This window comes from Podarcis melisellensis (assembly GCF_964234715.1).
Source record: "Podarcis melisellensis genome assembly, chromosome: 6".
Lineage (NCBI taxonomy): Eukaryota > Metazoa > Chordata > Lepidosauria > Squamata > Lacertidae > Podarcis > Podarcis melisellensis.
This window is the reverse complement of record NC_138538.1, coordinates 40191786-40212152: the sequence shown is the minus strand read 5'-3', so window position 1 is coordinate 40212152 and position 20367 is coordinate 40191786. Positions and strand designations below refer to the sequence as shown.

At 43.6% G+C, this 20367-nt stretch overlaps 1 protein-coding gene across 5 annotated transcripts in view; it reads left to right on the top strand.

Annotated features, from left to right (window-relative positions):
• Window positions 1-20367, top strand: part of CDK18 (cyclin dependent kinase 18) — an 89422-nt gene that overhangs the window by 53174 nt on the left and 15881 nt on the right. The window contains exons 3-5 of one of the 5 annotated variants that reach the window (XM_081916413.1): window positions 6099-6253; window positions 17182-17279; window positions 19112-19237. In XM_081916413.1, the coding sequence (XP_081772539.1) occupies window positions 6130-6253; window positions 17182-17279; window positions 19112-19237 (348 nt within the window). In that variant the 5' untranslated portion in view covers window positions 6099-6129. Of the gene's footprint in view, window positions 1-6098; window positions 6254-10476; window positions 10793-16363; window positions 16517-17181; window positions 17322-19111; window positions 19238-20367 lie in introns of those variants that run through there. The other 4 variants (XM_081916412.1, XM_081916415.1, XM_081916416.1 and 1 more) reach the window with 4 other exon arrangements.

Below are 20367 nucleotides of genomic sequence, written 5' to 3'. Positions count from 1 at the left end.
GGAATAAAATTGGATCTAATTTATCCAGGAGACAGAGAAGGAAACAAGTGAAATGTACTTTTAAGAAAAAGCCAAATGAAGTGAATCTTCATACAGTTCTGTCAACAGCTCCCTAAGGGTAGGTTCTGTCTAGTTGCATCTACAGTGCTGAGCAGCTGCAAGAACCAGCAAAGTGAGGGAAGGTAATCACATTGGAAATAAACAGCGTTGCATGCATACCACAGGTGTGTGTGTTTTAGCAGTTGGATTGATAGGGCTAGCCCTTGGGGCTAAAATGGTTTTAGCATTAATACTGTCTTGGAAACAAGCAGGAACTGTTAACGAACCACATGCTCCAAATCTGTGTGCAGGCACTTTGAAATTTAAAATCTAACAATGCAGTATGAAGCAAAAGTAGAAGGAGCCTCTAATAAATGCTAAAGAAGGAAAGAAGATCAGTTATTGCTTCACCCAAGGAGGGCTGATCCTTAGCACACCACAGTGTTCTATTTCTTTATTTTGCTTGGAAAGCCTATCAGAGTAATCTTATGCAAGTTTCACACATTATGCCCAAAGTCCAGGATTCCGTTTCCCAAAGTGGCTAGAAAGCCTTTAAGTAGGGTGGGGAGACAATAGCTCTCTTGAACCATAGCGTTTATAATTGTATACACTGGTTTCCTGGGACATTGCAGCGAAAAGCTGGTTAGAAATATGGTAAATAAATTCCCCCTTCAGCAACTGACATTGAACTGTAGCCGGTTGCTGCGAAACCTTAGTATCTAGTATATGCGAATAGACATTCTCCATGAATTTGTTTGAATTCTTTCCAAAGCTAGCTAAGCTAGTGCCTTTGCCACATTTCACAGCAGCGAATTCCATAAATCTGTTATGATCTGTGTGAAGAAGTGCTTCCTTTTGCATGTCCTGAATGTACTGCCAACCGGCTTCATTGGGTAAATCCATGGCTGGCTTCCTGCTTTGGGTGTATTTATAGAAATGTTTGCTGTTTTGCCCCTGTAATCTTAGCGATGGGTTCCTCACATATTGTTCTTCTTGTTATTTTCTTGCTCTATTGTTAAATTGCATTTGTTTTGCCAGGATTTGTTCCTATTTGAGTGACACTTCCACATCTTTAAGGAAGCCTTCTTGTTTTTTATAGCTTCCTTGGTTCTGCTCTTGCTGGCAAGCTGCTCAGCTATCTTTTCTAAAGTATGGTGTGTATTCTAGCTCAGCTTCTATTGCTACAGCTTTAAATAACCTCCAGATACCCTGAAGACATTTAGAGACATAGAATCGTGGAGTTGGAAGGGATTTCGAGGGTCATCTAGTCCAGTGTTTCCCAACCTTGTGCCTCCAGCTGTTTTTGGACTACAATTCCCATCATCCCTTGCCACTGGTCTTGCTAGTCAGGGATGATGGGAGTTGTAGTTCAAAAACAGCTGGAGGCACAAGGTTGGGAAACACTGATCTAGTCCAACACCCTGTAATTGAGGATTCCCAACTAAAGCACCTATGACAGATGGCCATCCAACCTCTGCTTAAAAACCTCCAAGGAAGGAAGGAGAGTCCTTCCAAGGGAGTCCATTCCACTGTCAGTAAACTCTTACTGGCAGAAAGTTCTTCCCCATGTTATCGTAATCTCCTTTCTTTTAACTTGAAGCCATTGGTATGGGTCCTATGCTCCAGAGCAGGAGAAAACAAGCTTGCTCCATCTTCCATGTGACAGCACTTGAGATATTTGAAGATAGCTATCATATCTCCTCTCAGTCTCCTCATTTACAGGCTAAGCACACCCAGATTCTTCAACCGTTCCTCATAAGGCTTGGTTTCCAGACCCATCATCTTGGTTACCCTATTCTGTACATGTTCCAGCTTGTCAATATCCATCTTAAATCGTAGTTCCCAGAACTGGACACAGTATTCCAGGTGTGGTCTGAAAGCAGAATAGAGTGGGACTATTACTTCCCTTGATCTGGACTTCTGTTGATACAGCCTAGACTAGCATTAGCGTTTTGTTTTGTTTTGTTTTGTTTTGTTTTGTTTTGTTTTGTTTTGCTGCTGCAGCATACTGTTGATTCATGTGAAGCTTGTGGTCTACTAAGATCCCCAGGTCCTTTTCACATGTACTACTGGCAAGCCCAGTATCCCCCATCTTATCCATCTTTGACCTACTTGGCTTTCCCTTTAACTCATTTGTATATTTTATTTTTTAGAAGTTTCGTCATTTGAAATTGAATGCATATGGATGGAAACTGGAAATTTTCCTTTTACATATACTGTATACCTTATTTGATAGCCCTGTATTCACAAAGCCCTTGCTTTGCCAACACTTACCGTATTTTTCGCTCCATAGGACGCACTTTTTCCCCTCCAAAAATGAAGGGGAAATGTGTGTGCGTCCTATGGTGTGAATGCAGGCTTTCGCTGAAGCCTGGAGAGCGAGAGGCATCGGTGCGCACCGACCCCTCTCACTCTCCAGGCTTCAGGAAGCTATCCGCAAGCCTTGCAAGCCCGGCAGGAGTTCCCGCGGGCTCACAAGGCTTGCGGGCAGCAGCCTGCAGCCCCAGCGAGTGTCCGCAAGCCTTGCGCGCCCGGCGGGAGGTCCCGCCAGGCGTGCGAGGCTTGAAGCGGCAGCCTGCGGAGAGGCGCTGTGCAGAGAGAGAGAGAAGGCGCAGCGCCCCTTCAACAACACGCCTGTCCAGCGAAGCCGGAGGAAGAACAGAAGGGTCTCCTTCTGTTCCTTCTCCAGGTTCGCTGAAGGGCGCTGGCCCTTCTCCCTCTCTGCACAGCACCTCTCCTGTGAAGGAGAGGCGATGCGCAGAGAGAGAGAGAAGGCGCAGCGCCCTTTGAGCAACGTGCTTGTCCAGCGAAGCCGGAGGAGGAACAAAAGGGTCTCCTTCTGTTCCTTATCCAGGTTCGCTGAAGGGCGATGCCCCTTCTCCCTCTCTGCGCAGCACCTCACCTGTGAAGGAGGGACGCTGGGCAGAGAGAGAGAAGGCGCAGTGCCCCTTCAGTGACGCGTCTGTCCTGGCTTCTGCTTTAGCCCTGCGCAGCCTCTTTGGGCAGGGGGAGCCTTTATCCCGCTGCCCTGAAGAGGCTTGGTGCGGTTACCCCAGAAGCCAGAACAGCCACATGGTATCCCAGAAGCCAGATCCCTCTTGCTGTTCTGGCTTCTGGGGTTCAGAATATTTTTTTCTTGTTTTCCGCCTCCCAAAACTAGGTGCGCCCTATCGTCCGGTGCGCCCTATGGTGCGAAAAATACGGTATTTCTTGCCCTGGGCACTGCTCAGCATTAAGTCCAGGGTCACTTTCTCTCTCACACACTTATTTATTTTATTTTATTTTATTTATTTAAATACTTACAAGCCACACTTTCATAGAAAATAAACTACATCTCCCATCAGCCAGATTGGCTGGGGCTGATGGGAGCTGAAGTCCAAAACATTTGGAGGGCACCAGGTTAGCATAGCAAGAACATGTCTGGAAGAGCAGCAATGATAGAAACTGCAGCCAGACTGGCCTTCGTGCCCTGGGTGCATATGTGCTAATTAACAATTGAGATGTCCCTGCGGAAGCAAAGTTAATTAATGGGAGCACAAGATGTACAATTTCTGTTGCTGTGTTTTGACAATCTCTCTCCTCTGAGAGGCTGCAAATTCCTAACTGTATGTGAGCTGAAATAAAGGAGACCTGAGTCTGCCCCAGCTAAGGCACTCTTATTCCCTGGGCCCCAGATGTACAGCCCAACCAATGACACATATTTTACATTGAAATCTAAGTCTTAAACTGAGATGATTCTCTGAGAAGAATCCTAGTCTTACCATCTAGCTGCTCCAAACAGCTGATAATCTATCGTGCTTATTAGTTTTGTTGTGGGGTGGGGAACCCCAAGGGGAAAGCAAAGCTGGTTTGAGGCAGCTGCAGGCAGCAACCATCTGCTAATGTTTTTAGAATGAATCATTTCTCAGGTAAAGGCCAAGGAAAGGTGGCCTGACTTGAATGCAGGCAGCCTGAGAGGAAGCTGAGTGATGAGCTCATTCTTGCTTTTAATAGATTGTGTTTATAATTTGAAGATAATGTCTCTCTCGCTTTCAAGGATGCTTTCACAAAACCACAAAATTGGCCCCAAGTGATCTTGAATCTGAGGCTTCCTGAAGCAGCCATAAACTAGAGGCAAAGTGACAACTGAGTTTCATTATGGGTGGTCAACCTCAGTGTGCTTGAAGTGTGTATTTGGGGGCTGATGTTGGGGACATAGATGTATCCAAATTGCATTTGCAATTGCTTCTTTCAGATTAGGAAGCAGCCACTTCGTGTGGTGGCATTTTGTGCGATTCTAAATCATTATGTAGTACAGTAGTTGTTTTCATGGCATTTGTATGCTACCCATCTAGGCAGCTTCCAATAAACAAGACTTGTTTTCATTTAAATGCAAAATGAGACATAAAACCAAAGCCTTGCATAAATAAAACAAAAACAAAAGTTTCCACAACCCAAAAAGTTAAAACACAGGTTTAAGAACTGAGAGGCCCAGACTGCAAGTTTTTTGAGTGAATGAGAAGACCACACAGATGGTCTCATGTAAGCCTCCCTGGAGAGGTGTACCACTACTCAGGTGCCACAACCAAAAAGGTCCTCCTCCTGCCCTGGTCTCATTCAGTGGGACCACCTGGAGCAAGGCTCTGAAGTACATGTAGGACACATTCGTTTTTAAGTAACCTGATCCCAAGCCATTTAGGGCTTTAAAGAATTCGAGAATTTACCCTCCACCCCTGGGATGGGGAAACTGCAATTCTTTACCCAATTTCCCTTGGCTCACACTGATAGGGTAATTAGAAGGATGGAGAGAACTATACAATCTTGCAATGCTGCAAACCCCACCCACTTTTGACTGTGGCTCCACCCACCATCTGTGCTGACTCTGCCCACCATTGGCTATGGCCCAGATTGACTTGTCCTATGGGTCAATGGCCCATCGTAGGAAAAAGGTGGGAATATTGTTCTGAGCTTTGGGAATGAATAACCTATGATTGTTCAGTTTTTGCTTTGCCATATGGGATTTAGGTAACCTTGGGCAAAATGTCTGAATGTAGCTCCTCTCTCCAGATACTTTTCTTCCAGTCATCAGTAATAATAAAATAATATTATAATAATTTATTATTTATATCCCACCCATCTGGCTGGGTTTCCCTAGCCACTCTGGGCGGCTCCCAACAGAATATTAAAAATACAACGAAACATCAAACATTCAAAACTTCCCTGGGCTGCCTTCAGATGTCTTCTAAAAGTCAGATAGTTCCAAGTTCCAGGGCATTCGGGATCCAAGGTATGACAGTATCCCTATCGGGAGATAACCAGAGCATGCACCACTCTGGCGAGACAGTCTGCGGGCAGGTAGGGTCTTAGCCGGCATATCAGATAGAGCTGGTAGACGGATGCCCTGGACAGAATTGACCTGTGCAGGGTCAGTATTGGGCTATCATTATCAGGCACATGCCAAGGCCCAAACCTTACTTATCATGAGGTCTATTGCTAACCAACTCTGGCCATGCTCCTCATCCTCCTTATTGCTGCTGCTCCCTGTTTACCTGTCATCTACCAGCCTGCAAGCCATAGGAAGAACCAGAAGAAGGTTCAATAGTTTATCCTTGCTCTGCCCTCTCCTTTTGAGCAGACATAAATCAAAGTCAATGAGCAGTGGTGTGGAGGTGGGTGCTCTGAGAGCATATTTCCCAAGCCCCACCGATGCCCACTTAAATCTGGAGCTGGCACTACCAGCCAGGGTCCAATACCAGAAATTGAAAGCACATACACTTTTCTGTATAATCAAAACTCTGCATTTAAGCACATGGAACTGCTGCTGTTGTGTTACATTGGACCCTAAAAGTCCGTTCCAGGCCTGCTAAATATAGATCCATCTCATTAGATGACAAATAAGCTCTAACCCAAAGTTGGATGAACTGCTCCTGAATGGAACACTGGATTTTTTTTGGAAATATCTGTCATTTCAATGGGGTTTGGATTTCCTCCTCTTGGTTTGGATTGCTGTGCCCAGGTACACTGCTCTCTAATCTGGCTGAGTTGCTCAATGGACTGTTTTCCCTTCCTTCCCAATCCAGATCCTGTTGTCACCTTGCTACAGAAGGTACAATGAACAAGATGAAAACTTTCAAGCGGCGTTTTTCCCTTTCGGTTCCCCGGACAGAAACGATTGAGGAGTCACTGGCAGAGTTCACTGAGCAGTTTAACCAGCTCAACAACAGAAAGAATGAAGGTAAAAAAATAACAGGGGTGAGCAGCACTGAATGGGAGGTGATGGGGAGCAGGTGCCAAAGCCCATTGCAGGCTGCTGAAGTTCCCAGAGACAATAGGTGTCCATAAAATTGGGAGTAGTGCATGCTTGGTGGTGATTATGGTTCCATTTCATTTAGTTTACATGAATAAATAAATAAATCTCTCTGTTTCTGAGGTACAGAGGTGGGTGTGGATCCTTATATAGGCAAAATGGCACTGTCCACACAAAAATAATATTGGCATTAATCCACTATACAGGTAGCAGAGCCTAGGGCTTGCCAATCGGAAGGTCGGCGGTTCGAATCCCTGCGAAGGGGGTGAGCTCCCGTTGCTCGGTCCCTGCTCCTGCCAACCTAGCAGTTTGAAAGCACATCAAAAAGTGCAAGTAGATAAATACCTTCCGGCAGGAAGGTAAACGGCATTTCTGTGCACTGCTCTGGTTCGGCAGAAGCGGCTTAGTCATGCTGGCCACATGACCTGGAAAAACTCTGCGGACAAACGCCAGCTCCCTCGGCCAGGAAAGCAAGATGAGTGCCGCAACACCAGAGTCGTCCGTGACTGGACTTAATGGTCTGGGGTCCCTTTACCTTTACATCTTCTAGAAACATAAGTTGTACAAAACAGAATGTTGAGAGGCAAAATAATTTAGAACCATCAAGCAGAGGAAGTGAGTTTTCCATTCCATTGCTTTGCATGAGTTTATTCAGATTTTTGCAACTGGAAGGAAAGCCACTGCCAGAGTAAAAAAAAATTACTCTACCTTCTAGCAGGTAAATTATAGAGATTTTACTGTCATTTACTAAGAGAGGAAGCACGGGTTTTCTAACTTCCTCATAAGGCAATTAGTAATGAGGAAGATCCTCTGTCTCACCCATAGCATTAACAGGGACCCAGACTTTTCCCTCTGTATGCAAATGGGTTTTCAAAATGACAGTACAATAAAACAACAATTTATAGGCCCTCTTATTTGTCTTGTGCCTGGAACCATTAGCAGTAAGAGAGCTCCGGATGATTCAGGGTATAAAAGTGAAAAACAATGAATACAAACTAAGTCTATACATAGATGGCATTGTGGTGACCTTAACTGATGCGGTCTGTGAAATTAATGGAGCTAGAGGTAGCTGAAAATGGAAAATTAGCTAGTTAAAAATAAAGACAGTGAAACGCAAACAATTGGAATTAATCTGCAGAAGAGACATCTGGTGTCCTCCAGATCACTTGGACTACAACTTCCATGCTGCCTGCAGCTGATGAGAGCCAACATTGCCCTGGTTGGAGCTGATGGGAGTTGTAGTCCAAAACATCTGGAGGGCACCAGGCTGGTAAAAACAGGGCTAGCCTATCATTTAAACAACAGGCAAAGTAAGGTACTTTGAGACACATTTGAATGGTAGAAAAGAAGAACTATGTACAAATAGAAGGAATGTGTTTTGATGTCAAATCCCTAACAGGACAATAGCTACAGTTGCATCTGCCATTTTCAATATGGTTTTCTTCTGTAAATATGGTTTTATTATCTCAGATTAGCTTATTGTTTCAAGTGCTGCCCACACAGCTGGAAGATAACCACATAAAGAAATAGCAGGAGCTTTCTCTCCAATTTTTATAGGAAAGAATGAGAAACATAAACCAAAGGAAACAATAGCACAATATGCGAAGAAAGGAAAAGGAATGGAAAACTTTGATCTTCAGTTGTGTTATCAGAGCAGTTGTTTACAGACAGTTATGGATTGGATCTTGATGTGTTTATTTATTAGACTGGGTTTTGTTTTGTTTTATTTGTTTATTTGTTTCCACATTAGTGTGTAAGGCACCCTACAAAGATAGAAAGATATACAAGACAAAATAATATGTATTAAAAAAAAGCAGATAAAATCATTCCAAGTACAATAAAAACAGAGTGGCAGATGGTTATGCCCAGTTAAAATCCCCATAAGGCTGAGTACTCATATTATAGGCCAAAAGCCTCCTCTTAAAAAAGGTCTTTGCCTGACAGCAGAAGGTTAATCAATGAAGGGGCAAGACCAGCTTTCCTGGGGAGGGGATTCCCGGGGGGGGGGGGATACTGAAAAGGACCTCTCTTAACCCTTCCAGATGGGCCTCAGATGGGCTCCAGAAGATCTTAAAGCCAGGGTGGACTTATGTGGAAAACAGTAGTTCTTCAGCTGCCCTGGTCTGCGTGTGTCCTAACAAGTCATAACCAGCACTTTGAATTGTGACCAGAAACTGACCAGCAGCCAAGAACATAAGAAGAGACTTCTGGATAAAGCCAGTGGCCCATTTTGTCTAGCATCCTGTTCTTCATGAGGTGGCCCAAGCCATTTTATTGCCTGGGGCAAAGGACAAGGTGGTGCATTCCCCATTCTGTGCCCAAAATCTCCCTAGACTGGTAACTGAATCTTACTTCAGCACTGGTCTCAACCCTTGAGGGACTCCACTTTCTATCTATCTCCATCAGAGAACTGTCCATTTATTCCTACTCTCTGCTTTCTGCTATTTCTCCAGTTCCTGATCCACGTCTGGATCTCTCCTCTTATTCCATGACTACTAAGCTTACTCAAGAGTCTTTGGTAAGGTGCCTAGTTGAAAGCTTTTTGAAAGTCTAAGTATGCTATGGCTACCAGACCACTTCTGTTTAACTCATACAGATATAAGAGACAGGACTTGCCTTGCAGAAGTCATTGAGAGCCAGTGTGGTGTAGTGGTTAAGAGTGGTGGACTCGTAATCTGGTGAACCGGGTTCGATTCCCCGCTCCTCCACATGCAGCTGCTGGGTGACCTTGGGCCAGTCACACTTCTCTGAAGTCTCTCAGCCCCACTCACCTCACAGAGTGTTTGTTGTGGGGGAGGAAGGGAAAGGAGATTGTTAGCTGCTTTGAGACTCCTTAGGGTAGTGATAAAACGGGATATCAAATCCAAACTCTTCATTCTGGCTCTGCTTCTTCTATATGCTTGCCTATTTGATCTTTAACGATGCCACCCATTTAAGCAGAACAGACATTAAGCTAACCAGCCTGTAATTTCCAGTTTAAAAACTGGTGTGTCATTAGCTACTTTTGACATTGTTAAAATTTATGAGCTATATTTGCACAATAGAGAGAAGACAAACTCTAGTTTTGTTCAGAACTGGTCAATTAAATACTATAAAACCAGTCACACTCCTCAGTGAATAGAATATATGCTTTTGAATTGTTCTTGTTTGATTCTAGTGGAATCTAACTGTTGAGGGGCTAATCTTGCATGTTTTACAGATTTCTTAAGCTGCATATCTATGCACAGTTACCTGAGAGTAAGTCCATTTAACTTAGTGGGGCTTACATTTGAGTAGATATGATTGCACTATTAATATATTGATTTTTAAAATTTTGTATTAAAATGCAGTGCCTATTATTTAAGAACATGGATTGTCTCCTGTTTCCTGGCTAAAACATCCTGCTCAAGTTTATGGTTTAGTCTACAGTAAGCCTGTAATGTTGTGTTCTGGGCATCACACCTAAAGCCAAAATTGTATATAGTCAAAACCCATTGAGTTCAATGGCAAGTGGGATTGCCAACATCATTTCCCACAGAATCCTATCACTTTTCATATATATTTTTCCACACACGTAAAGCTGAATGTGTACAAGTTAAATGTGCCTAAGTTGCGGGCTTATTGTATTTGCCAACAACAAGAGAAGAGTGGGGTTTGGCTAAATTTGGACTATATACAGCATTACAAGGTAGTAGCTTTGGACTCTATGCAAGAAGCTTAGTGCCAAATGATTTCACTTCCAGGTACCAGCACCATATTTCTGTTACTTTGATTTTTATTTTATTTTCTTTTTAAAAAAGCTTTTATTGTAATTTTGAGCCTTTGTCAGCTGTTTTGGAAACTTATTGAAGGGCAGCATAGAAATCCATAAAACAACCTAATAGTTTCAATCATATGAGTTCCCTGCTGTCAAGGACCAAGGACAATGGCCCTTGACTCCCCCCCCCTCTCCCTCTCTCCCTCTCCCTCTCCCCCGCCCCCTCTCTCTTTCACACACACACCCCTCACCTGGGCAGAGGGAACAATAAATCTCGCACAGGAAAACCTAGGTCGACGATCAGAAAAGCAAACAATTACCTAACTGGGCACAAGGAGTTCCAGGCAGTGCCACCTTTGGGCTTGGCATAGTCTGAAGGTACAAAGCTGGGGGTGATATTTTTCAAAGTCCCCAGCAGCCCAAGAGGCACCTTATGCTCCTCCACCTATACTGACCTCCTGTTGTGCCAGTCCCATTTGGAAAAACTAGGGATTGCATTTCCCTACCTCAGATTCACAGCTATTGGAGACCACTGAGGTCCTTCTAAGAACAACAGCAGAGTTGCAATTGGACTAGCACTGGATTACAGTTCATTCTATTCCTCTTCTCTACAAAATCTCAGAGCGAATGTGGAGCAAGTCAGGAAGATTATCTAGGCTCTCAGCCTATACAATGGATACAGTAATTGTTTTCTCTTTCTCTTCCTCCCACTCCACAGAAGAGCTGTAAAGGTAAATGCAATAAATTTTGTGCATACAGACAGACTAGCAAATGCTATAGACAGAAACAGATTGAGGGGGATGTCTGGTTTTTCATTGGGTGTCTGATTGGGGTGTAAGAAATAAAAGATTAACGGAAATAATAGTCCATATAAAACAGATTTTTGTGGAGATTGGCCCTTAGGACTGAGCAGAAATGTTAACGCTTAGCAAAGTAATTAAAAGTTTGCAATTCAAGTAGAGCAAAGAGAGATTCTGGCCTCTTTCCCCAGGAGATCAAAGCTTGTTTTTGGCAGAGGCAATGTTTAAATATATTTATAAAAGGATCGAGACTTGTCAAAGGCAGCGGCAGTGTCTGCAGTTTCTCTTTTAATTTGCTTTGATATTGTATGCACCCTCATTATGCTCTGACTGTCGAATCCTGCTGTAATCCTCATAAAAAAAAGTGGAACAGAATCAAACAGGTCTCTGCAGTGTTCACCCAGAGTCTGCCTACATCTCTAGTAAATACCTTGGCCAAGGCAGTTACAGGGCTGCAGCCCAGTAGGATTCCTGCTATGGAACTCTTCCTGCTTGGCACTGTCTTTCACTTCCCTGCTGACTGAGTGGGATCATTGGCTTTTCTTCATAGGGAAAATACTCTAGCCCCTTTCTCTTTTTCACCTACTCCATGGGACAACCTGAATTCTGCACAGCATTCAAAACATGGCTGTATGACAGCTTTTTTATTATTGTGGTGTTATTATATTTGCTTCTTCTTTTCATTACATTTTCTCCTGCCTAATAATCATTTAAATTGGATTTGCCATTTTGATCAATAGCTGCCAGCGTACTAGCTAGTGAATCTTCCACGCGTGGACTTATTGGGAGCTTGGCAAAGCATGAGACTCTTAATCTCAGGGTTGTGGGTTCGAGCCCCATGTTGGGCAAAATATTCCTGCATTGTAGGGGGTTGGACTAGATGACCCTCATGGTACCTTCCAACTCTATAGTTTGGAATAATAGAGTTGGAAGAGATGTTGAAGATCATGCAGTCCAACCCCCAGCTTGGTACAAGCTCTACTGTGCAATCTGGAGTCAGATCTTGTTCCACTGTGTATTGTAATGCACTCATATTTTTAGCGAAGTAGTTTTACAGGGTAGTCTTCTACAAAATATTGTGTGAAGTTGGCATGACACACACCTCATGTTTTGCAAGCCTTTCCTCCTATTTGATGTGTTAATTCTGAGTTTATTTCTTTATTCATCAGAATGCCTGTATGTCATTAAACATCCCTATAATAGATTTGCACTAGGGCAGAAATGAAATGGCTCTCCCAAATTTTCTCCCCATTTGCAAATCTATAAGGTCCATATGGGAGACCATTTTGGGGAAGCATTTTGGGCCACACCGAACCATTATTCGGGCAAGGGTTCACTTATCAATGATGGCCAGGAAATATTGACGCTTTGAAGAAGTTCCATCTGCAGTTTTTCATCCCTGCAATTGTTCAATACAGGCAGCTGTTTTGATCCATGCAGCATGTACAAGTTCATTGGTTAGTGAGCAAATCGTACAACTGTCCAAGTAGGCTGAAATGAACGCAGTGAAATCAATGTTTGCCATGTAGGGTAGTTCTCAGCTGGTGAGACTGTCAGCTGTAACCCAGCAGTAAGTGGGGAAGAGTGCGAGGGAACATGCCTTGGGCAGCTCAACATTGTATTTTAGTTTGCTTAGAAGTCCACCTGCTGATATTTGGCCTTTTCATGCTCATAGACTGCATTTCCTGTGATGAATAAAGCACACAGAGCAGATGCAGCTGGAAGGGGGTTTGGGTACATAAGAGATTTCCAGTTTGGACTAGTGATCAATTCTGCTTTTCTGTTCCTGGCAGTGATCCCATCCCTATCCATTTCATCTGTCCTTCTGATTATGTTATCATTGCAGGAATGGTGAGAAGTGTTCTCATTGCCCTACTCCCCACTGCTTTGTGGCAAAATGACCAGGGCAGCCTTTTGCAAGCGCACATTTTTCAGAGCAGTGAGCACACGGGAGGCCTAAATTAATTTTCATGGTAACGTCATACTTTGAAATGCTTGGTAGTGAAACAGCAGTTAGTATTGACTGTAATGTTTCTCAAAGCAGCCTTGGCATATGCCCCAGAAGCTAGCAAATTCACAGTCTACCCCTACCACCAAAGTATATGTCTATTAAGTAACTTCATTATATAGTTTCCATCCTTTGCTGTAGACACACCGCTTTATCCTAGCCCTTTATGGTTAAGTCTTTTATGAAACCACCATAATTGCCTGATGTGCACTCCTGGGTTTGTTTTCAAGTGTTTCATTGGCTTTTAATATGGTATAATTATAATGCTTGTAACATGCCTCAGGACCTTGTGGTGAAAAGTGAGTAAGAAATCCCTTAAATAAATAAATACTCTCCTGCCTCTCCTGCTTCTTTTGAGAGTTTACAAAATTTGTTGTTGTTTTTTCAGAAGAAGCAGCACAATCTCAACAGGTTCCTGCTTCTCTTCTGTCTCTTTTTGAGAAGCATGGCTTTGATGTGTGCAGTCATGTTTCAGGCAATTGAATCGTATCACCATGCCACTTCAACACACCTTTTTCCCTGTTGGCAGCATTTCTGCAGCATATTTGTTTGTTTGCTTTTATAATAATGGTCAGGATTTAAATTTGCACTAGAATGTTTTTTCATCTATATATAAAAGCATTATTTGTACAGTAGCTTTTAAACAAGAAGGGTTTTAACATGAATTTTATAAAATGATTTAAAAAATATTTTTAAAAAGCTAAAATGGTGTGCTTTATCATAGAAGTGTAGAGTTGGAAAGGACCACAAGGATCATCTATTCTGATCCCCTGCCATGCAGGAATCACAGCTAAAGAAGTCTTAAGAGATGGCTTAGGTGCATGATTAGGTACTTTCCTGCTCAACAGAACTTCAGCTGTCAGGGAAAAGGCTAAGCTTTCTTATGCCCACTAGTGAGGATGGAATATAGCAGGATGCATATGCAAAAGTCCACATGCAGCTCCATATGCAGCTTACAGCGAGGGAGAACTAAAGAGCAGAAATTGGAAGGAGCCATTTAGCAGTGTCACTTGCCAGATCAGAAACAAGAGGATGATTTGCATCTTTCTGACATGCTGGCTCCTAACTGTGCTTCAAATCTGACTTAGGTTAAAATTATGTAGGTAATTTCTTTTTCCATTTTTCCCATGACCATTTTTTCAGCATGGACAACGTTGCCTACCTCTGCAAAGGGCTTATGTAATCAGTTCACACTGCCAAATTCAGTCTTGTTTGATTGTGTTTCATGCATGGTGCTTCTGCATCCATCTTTTGTATCCTTTGTCAAAAGAGCCCAGTTTCTGCCATATGGAAGGGCAAAGGAAATGGGCAGGAAGCAGGGCTGAGTTCTCATTAAATGCTACATCTCTGTCCAGAAATATGATAATTAGCAAACAGTTCATTTATTTGCATGCCTATCCTAGAAATAATGCCTCTGCAAATTCACAGGGTTTTATTTCATGGGTTCCTGGGTGACCTGCACTGAACTTGTGAACCGCTGTCCTGGGCCTTTGAGCTCCGGAGCCCCCAAGCAACCCGTCATTCATCACAAGCCCTATCAAGCTTAAGTGCGGAGCATAGAACCACAAGCCAGAGAGAAGTAGCTTTCCACAGAGGACTTCTGAACCTTCTTTGTTCATATTTCATTCTCCATTTGTGACTCAATAACACTTAGAGCTGTGCTCTCAACAGAAGAGGTCATTTAAAGGCATCCTATGCATGCCTACTCAGAAATAAGTCCTATTGAGTTAAATGGGGCTTACAGGTTACAGGATTGTAGTCTTAAAGGGTCGTTTCTCAAAGCAGCAGAACCAGTTGAAAGCTTAAGAGTAGGCATATATATATATATAATTTTCCCCACCTTTATGCCTTTATGCCAAGAGGCTGAAGTGGTGTATGTGGTTCTCCCACTCCCTATTTTGTCCTCACTAAGATGATGATGATGATGATGATGATGATGATGATGATTATACCCCATCCATTTGGCTGGGTTTCCCCAGGCACTCTGGGTGGCTTACAGCATATATAAAAAATTGTGAAACATCAGACATTAAAAAATTCCTGAAACAGGGCTGCCTTCAGGTGTCTTCTAAAAGTCAGATAGTTGTCTATTTCCTTGACATCTGATGGGAGGGCATTCCACAGGGTGGGCACCACAACCGAGAATCTCACTTCTTGCAATGAGGAAACCACCAGAAGGCTCTTGATGCTGGACCTCAGAGTCTGGGCTAAACAATGGGGATGGAGACGCTCCTTCAGGTATATTGGGCCATAGCTGTTTAGGGAATTAAAGGTCAGCACCAACACTTTGAATGGTGCTTGGAAATGGACTGGGAGCCAATGTAGGTCTTTCATGACTGGTGTTATATGGTCTCGGCCACTCCCAGTCACCAGTCTAGCTGCTGCATTCTGGATTAGTTGTATTTTCCGAGTCATCTTCAAAGGCAGCCCCATGTAGAGCGCATTGCAATAGTCCAAGTAGGAGATAACCAAAGCATGCACCACTTTGGCAAGAGAGTCCACAGGCAGGTAGGGTCTCAGCCAGCATACCAGGTGGAGCTGGTAGACAGCTGCCCTGGACACAGAATTGACCTGCGCCTCCATGGACAGCTGTGAGTCCAAAATGACTCCCAGGCTGCGCACCTGGTCCTTCAGGGGCACAGTTACACCATTCGGGAATAGGGTGTCCACCACACCCACTCGCCCCCTGTGCCCCCAAAACAGTACTTCTGTCTTGTCAGGATTCAGCCTCAATCCATTAGCCACCGTCCATCCTCCAACCGCCTCCAGACACTCACACAGGACATTCACCGCCTTCACTGATGTATGTATGTTAGGCTGAGAGATGGTGACTAGTGCATGGGTGGGTCCTAGTCCAACACTCCAACCACTACACCACACTGCATACTCCCCAAAGGGATCTTTTCACCACAGCTGCCATATTTTGCCGTGGCTGCCAACTAGAGTTAGGGACCTTTGATATGACAAATGTCATTCTCAACAGCTGGGGGGGGATGAAACCTGGAAAAAACACAAGCATTATCTAGACCAGTTCCCTCATGCACAGCAGATTGTGACCATCATCTTCTGGGGAGAAGGCTTGTGACAATCCTTCCTGTTTGGTGCGGCACATTAAAATACATTTGGGCCTTCACACCATCATTGCTACTGGCTAGTGTGCTCTACATGGGAGGATTAGTGGAAATTTTAGGATACTTTCAATGAGCCTGGGTCCTTAGGTTAGCACCTGGATAGAACACACACACATCACTTATGGGGGATGGAGCGGTTCTGAAACTGGGACATTGTTGTGCCACTCCTTCAAAGTGTACCCCTGAATGATTATGGCATTTCTAGGTCATGCAGAAAAATGAAAGGGGGTGTGTGTATTGCCTAAGATGCACTAATCAGTAAAAAAATTGGGAGAATTGAACACTTTGGCACTTAGCACTCAAAACGTGAGGCGTGATGTTTACTTCATAATAGTTGCCAACATTCCAGCATGAAACAGAATGCTGGGCTGTGGGGATTCTATCCTGGCCTCTTCTAGTCTTGGGTTGGGTAGGGGGAACTCCATGTAGCGCAGCGACCAGAAACAGATCTGTGCTTTCGGAATAGCAGCTTAATTTACTAGTATGCCATACACAAAAAATTATAAAATAAAATTGGTAAGAGCTGCGTTAACAAGCTACAAACATGGGGAATTTTTAATAAAATATTTCAGGCTTCTCTGCCACTCAAAGCCTTTTGAGTCCCTCTTTCGGTTATGTCTCAGGGCCACTTCACTCCTATGGTTTCTTTTATGGGCATTATTTTTTGCTTTGGGAGACCACGTGTGCAGTCACCTCTGATGAGTATAGAATATGGGTGTCTGTTTGCTGAAACAACATATGATAGGAAATGGCAATTGGTTGTAGCTTCATGTGTGTGCTCATCGAAACGGAAGCAGCAGGTGGAGACTTCTGGCAAGTTTGGGGTAGTCCTTTCTTACGGGTGCCATTTGGGAACTAATAAAAGTGTGAGAAGGTCCTGCAAATGACCAAGTCTCTGTGAGCTGCAGTATCCAGATGCAAGGTAGTGCTTAACTAGTTAAATACATCTTCCAGTGTAAGTTTTTTCCAGCTGTAAATTCCTTAAATAATGTACGGTGTTAAGTCAAATGTATAGTTAAGTGTCCTAAGTGCTCAGGATAGAACGGATTAAAAAGATTAGAGCAAAAAGGTCACTTTGTTTGCCTTCATTCCTCTCAGCAGTGACTCCAAACTGTCCAAAGTGTTGACAGTCTGTGGAATCATCTGGTCAATTGCTATCTGCTCTTCTGTTGTCTCATCAGATATGGCACAAGGGCGCCTGCATCTGAGTCATCTGAACAGGGACATCCAGACGCAGCCCAGCTCCACTTCGCCTTTGGAAGGCCCGTCCCCAACCGCTGTGCGTTACCGAAATGGCAACCAGCGTCGGTTTTCAATGGAGGTGATACGCAGTTGCAGAGTGCCACAGGGAATCTGTATGGAATGTTAGAAATTAGACCTGTGTACAAATGGCCTCTTGAAATTCTCCACCCTATTTGTGGGCACAGAAACTGAGTGGGTGGGGTGCTATTTCACACAATTTCTCCAGAAGGAAAAGAAATTCTCCAGCAGTTTCCCAGTCATGGCACTCACCATTAGCAATGACAAGTTGCATAGACTCTTTCCTCTTTTGTTGTCATAGTGGCAGCCTGGCCATCATTCTACACCCCCCACAATACCAGTGTTCCAGGACATTGTGGAGCTGAGATGGCAGCTGCCACAAAAAAATAATAATATGGGGGGGGGGTGTAATTATGCAAAATTGCCTTCTTTTTCTAGGAGGCTGAGAAAAAGAAAAAGAATTCTTGAAATGCTTTCTGAAATGTCATCAGGTGTATTCTTAGAAAACTTTGGAGAAATTTTGCCTCTAGGTCTAATAGATATGATGTTTATGGTCCCCTTTTAAATGCAACAGGATGCTGACTGTTTGAGAATCAGAGTAAACCAAGAATCTGCCTTTGAGAATGAGTGGTCTGTTCATATCAGAAAAGAACTAGTGTTGCAATTGAAATTTATTTTATTTATTTTAATATACTTATACTCCACTTTTCAGCTCCCAAAAGATTCAGGCAATATACAAATCTAATATCTAACAACAACAACAACAACATCAACACTGGAACAAAGTTGATGGCCCCTTCCCACATCATTGTGTTCTTCCCCAGATTAGTGTATTCAGTTAGTCTTCAAGATGTGTGTGCTTTACTCAGTGTAGGGATTCTTCTTACGAAACTTTGAAATAGCTTTGAAATGGCTGCATGAGTGCCTGTTCAAGGATGTTCCCGTAAAGTGGTCAGCGTTGGCAAAGTACATTATGCGACCTTGGGGAACTTGGAGTTACTTTCCCGGGGAACATGTCTGTGCCAGTAGAGGCTAGTGACTTCTTGAATTTGCAAGCTACAATTCCGCCCCCCCCCCAGCATCAGAATTTGAATTTGATTTGTACACAAAAGTGTGTCTTTAAAGCATATGCAAAATGCCATGGTCTGCCTACTGAGAAGCAACAATTATTTCTCCTACACCCATAGATGGGGGAATCGCTTCTTTGTGAGAGGACATGAGCATTAGCTCCAGACAAAGTTGAGACCCAGTACAGTGGTACCTCGGGTTAAGTACTTAATTCGTTCTGGAGGTCTGTTCTTAACCTGAAACTGTTCTTAACCTGAAGCACCACTTTAGCTAATGGGAGCTCCTGCTGCCGCCATGCCGCCGGAGCACGATTTCTGTTCTCATCCTGAAGCAAAGTTCTTAACCCGAGGTATTATTTCTGGGTTAGCGGAGTCTGTAACCTGAAGCGTATGTAACCTGAAGCGTATGTAACCCGAGGTACCACTGTATTTAGAGATTAAGTCACACCACATGGCAGAAATGCTTGAATTCATGCATTTTTAAGAGAACACACAAACCACTTGCTCAAAATTAAAGCCTTGCTCTCGTGCATCATCTTCAGTATCAGTTTGAGGCTAGATAATGGTTTGAAGAAGTGAAACAGATAAACAGGGCAATGTAGTTGCCTTTAATTGTATTTCTCCCACCCTTCAAATGCTAGCGCTACAACTGTTATATGCATCCGAATGATCAGAAGATGAAAGGGTTGTTGTGGGACATACAGCATTAGGGCTGTGACCACCAGAAGTCTTTTGGATGGCTTGGAGGCCCTGGGAACTAATTCTGTGCTGCTCTTCTCCACAGGACGTCAGCAAGCGCCTCTCTCTGCCCATGGATATTCGCCTTCCCCCAGAGTTCCTCCAGAAATTAGAGATGGAAAGTCCAGAGATTTCAAAGCCTCTTAGCAGGATGTCTCGACGGGCTTCTCTTGTGAGTCCCTCCCACTCTTTGACAGGGGTTCAGAACATGCAAGTTCATGCAACGCAGCAGAACTTTGCCCACGTGCACTTGCACATATGAAAAAGCTCAAGTGTGATGGGCCTAAACCAGGGCAAACACCTACTTCAGTACTGAAACTGCATTGGAAATGTGTGCTGTTCAGTTATTCCAGTTTATCTGGGCAACTAAGGCCAGCAAGTAGCTCTTTATTTTCCCCCAAGAAGAGGTGGGGTTGGAACTCAGAACTCTAAGGCGGAAAGAAGAACGAAACCTTCTATCTCAGGGTTTCCCATTTACCTGTGCAGTGTTGTTTGTCTCTTGAATAAAATATATGCAGCTGAAGCAAGTGTCCCATAAATATCAATAACCTCATAAATTAACAATGTGTGCTGCTTTGAAACTCACAAATGTGGGGCTGTTACTTTTGTGAAACATTGGATCATGTTAAAGCCTCCTTTGCTTTGTCTGCAGCCTTATCATTTTCACATGCAAATAGAAGTATTCCTGCATAAAATATGGAGAACATTTCCACCCCCCTCCACCTCACTCCACCTCTGGCCAGTCCTGCCTGGGTTATGGCTGTTGCAACCTGTTTTCAGAGTTTGTGTGTGGTTGACCCTTTAGATCCAGCAGGAATCATAGTTGTAAGATTCATTTTAAACCAGAAACTGATCAGGCCAAGAAGCTTGTTGAGCTGGAGGCAGAAAAGCAGGGAGAGGGGCGCTTTTTGTGTGGGGATCGTGTAACATCTCCAAGGTAACTAAAATGCATTGCAACCCAGTCCTAAGCATTACTTGGAGGTGTTTAGGAGTGCCAGAGAAGTATGTCAGAAGTGCATTGTGTTGAAATACTGGTAGCTGATTCCAGGAAAAGGGACAAGCTATGTGTCGCTTTAAGCACACACTTTAAAAACGTGCTTGCCACCCTGTTTCTTTAGCAAAAGCAGCTCCCCTGAATTGCTTTCTTTCTCTGCTTTCCACACTCACAGCTGCTGTGTGTTTTAAGTTGCAGTGTGATCGATCTATCTAAATCCCATGGCTAGAATCTTGTTCACGTTCCCTGCCCCCAGTATTTAGGCGCTGAGCTTGAAGAAAACCCCTGAAATACTGAGCGAGAACTGC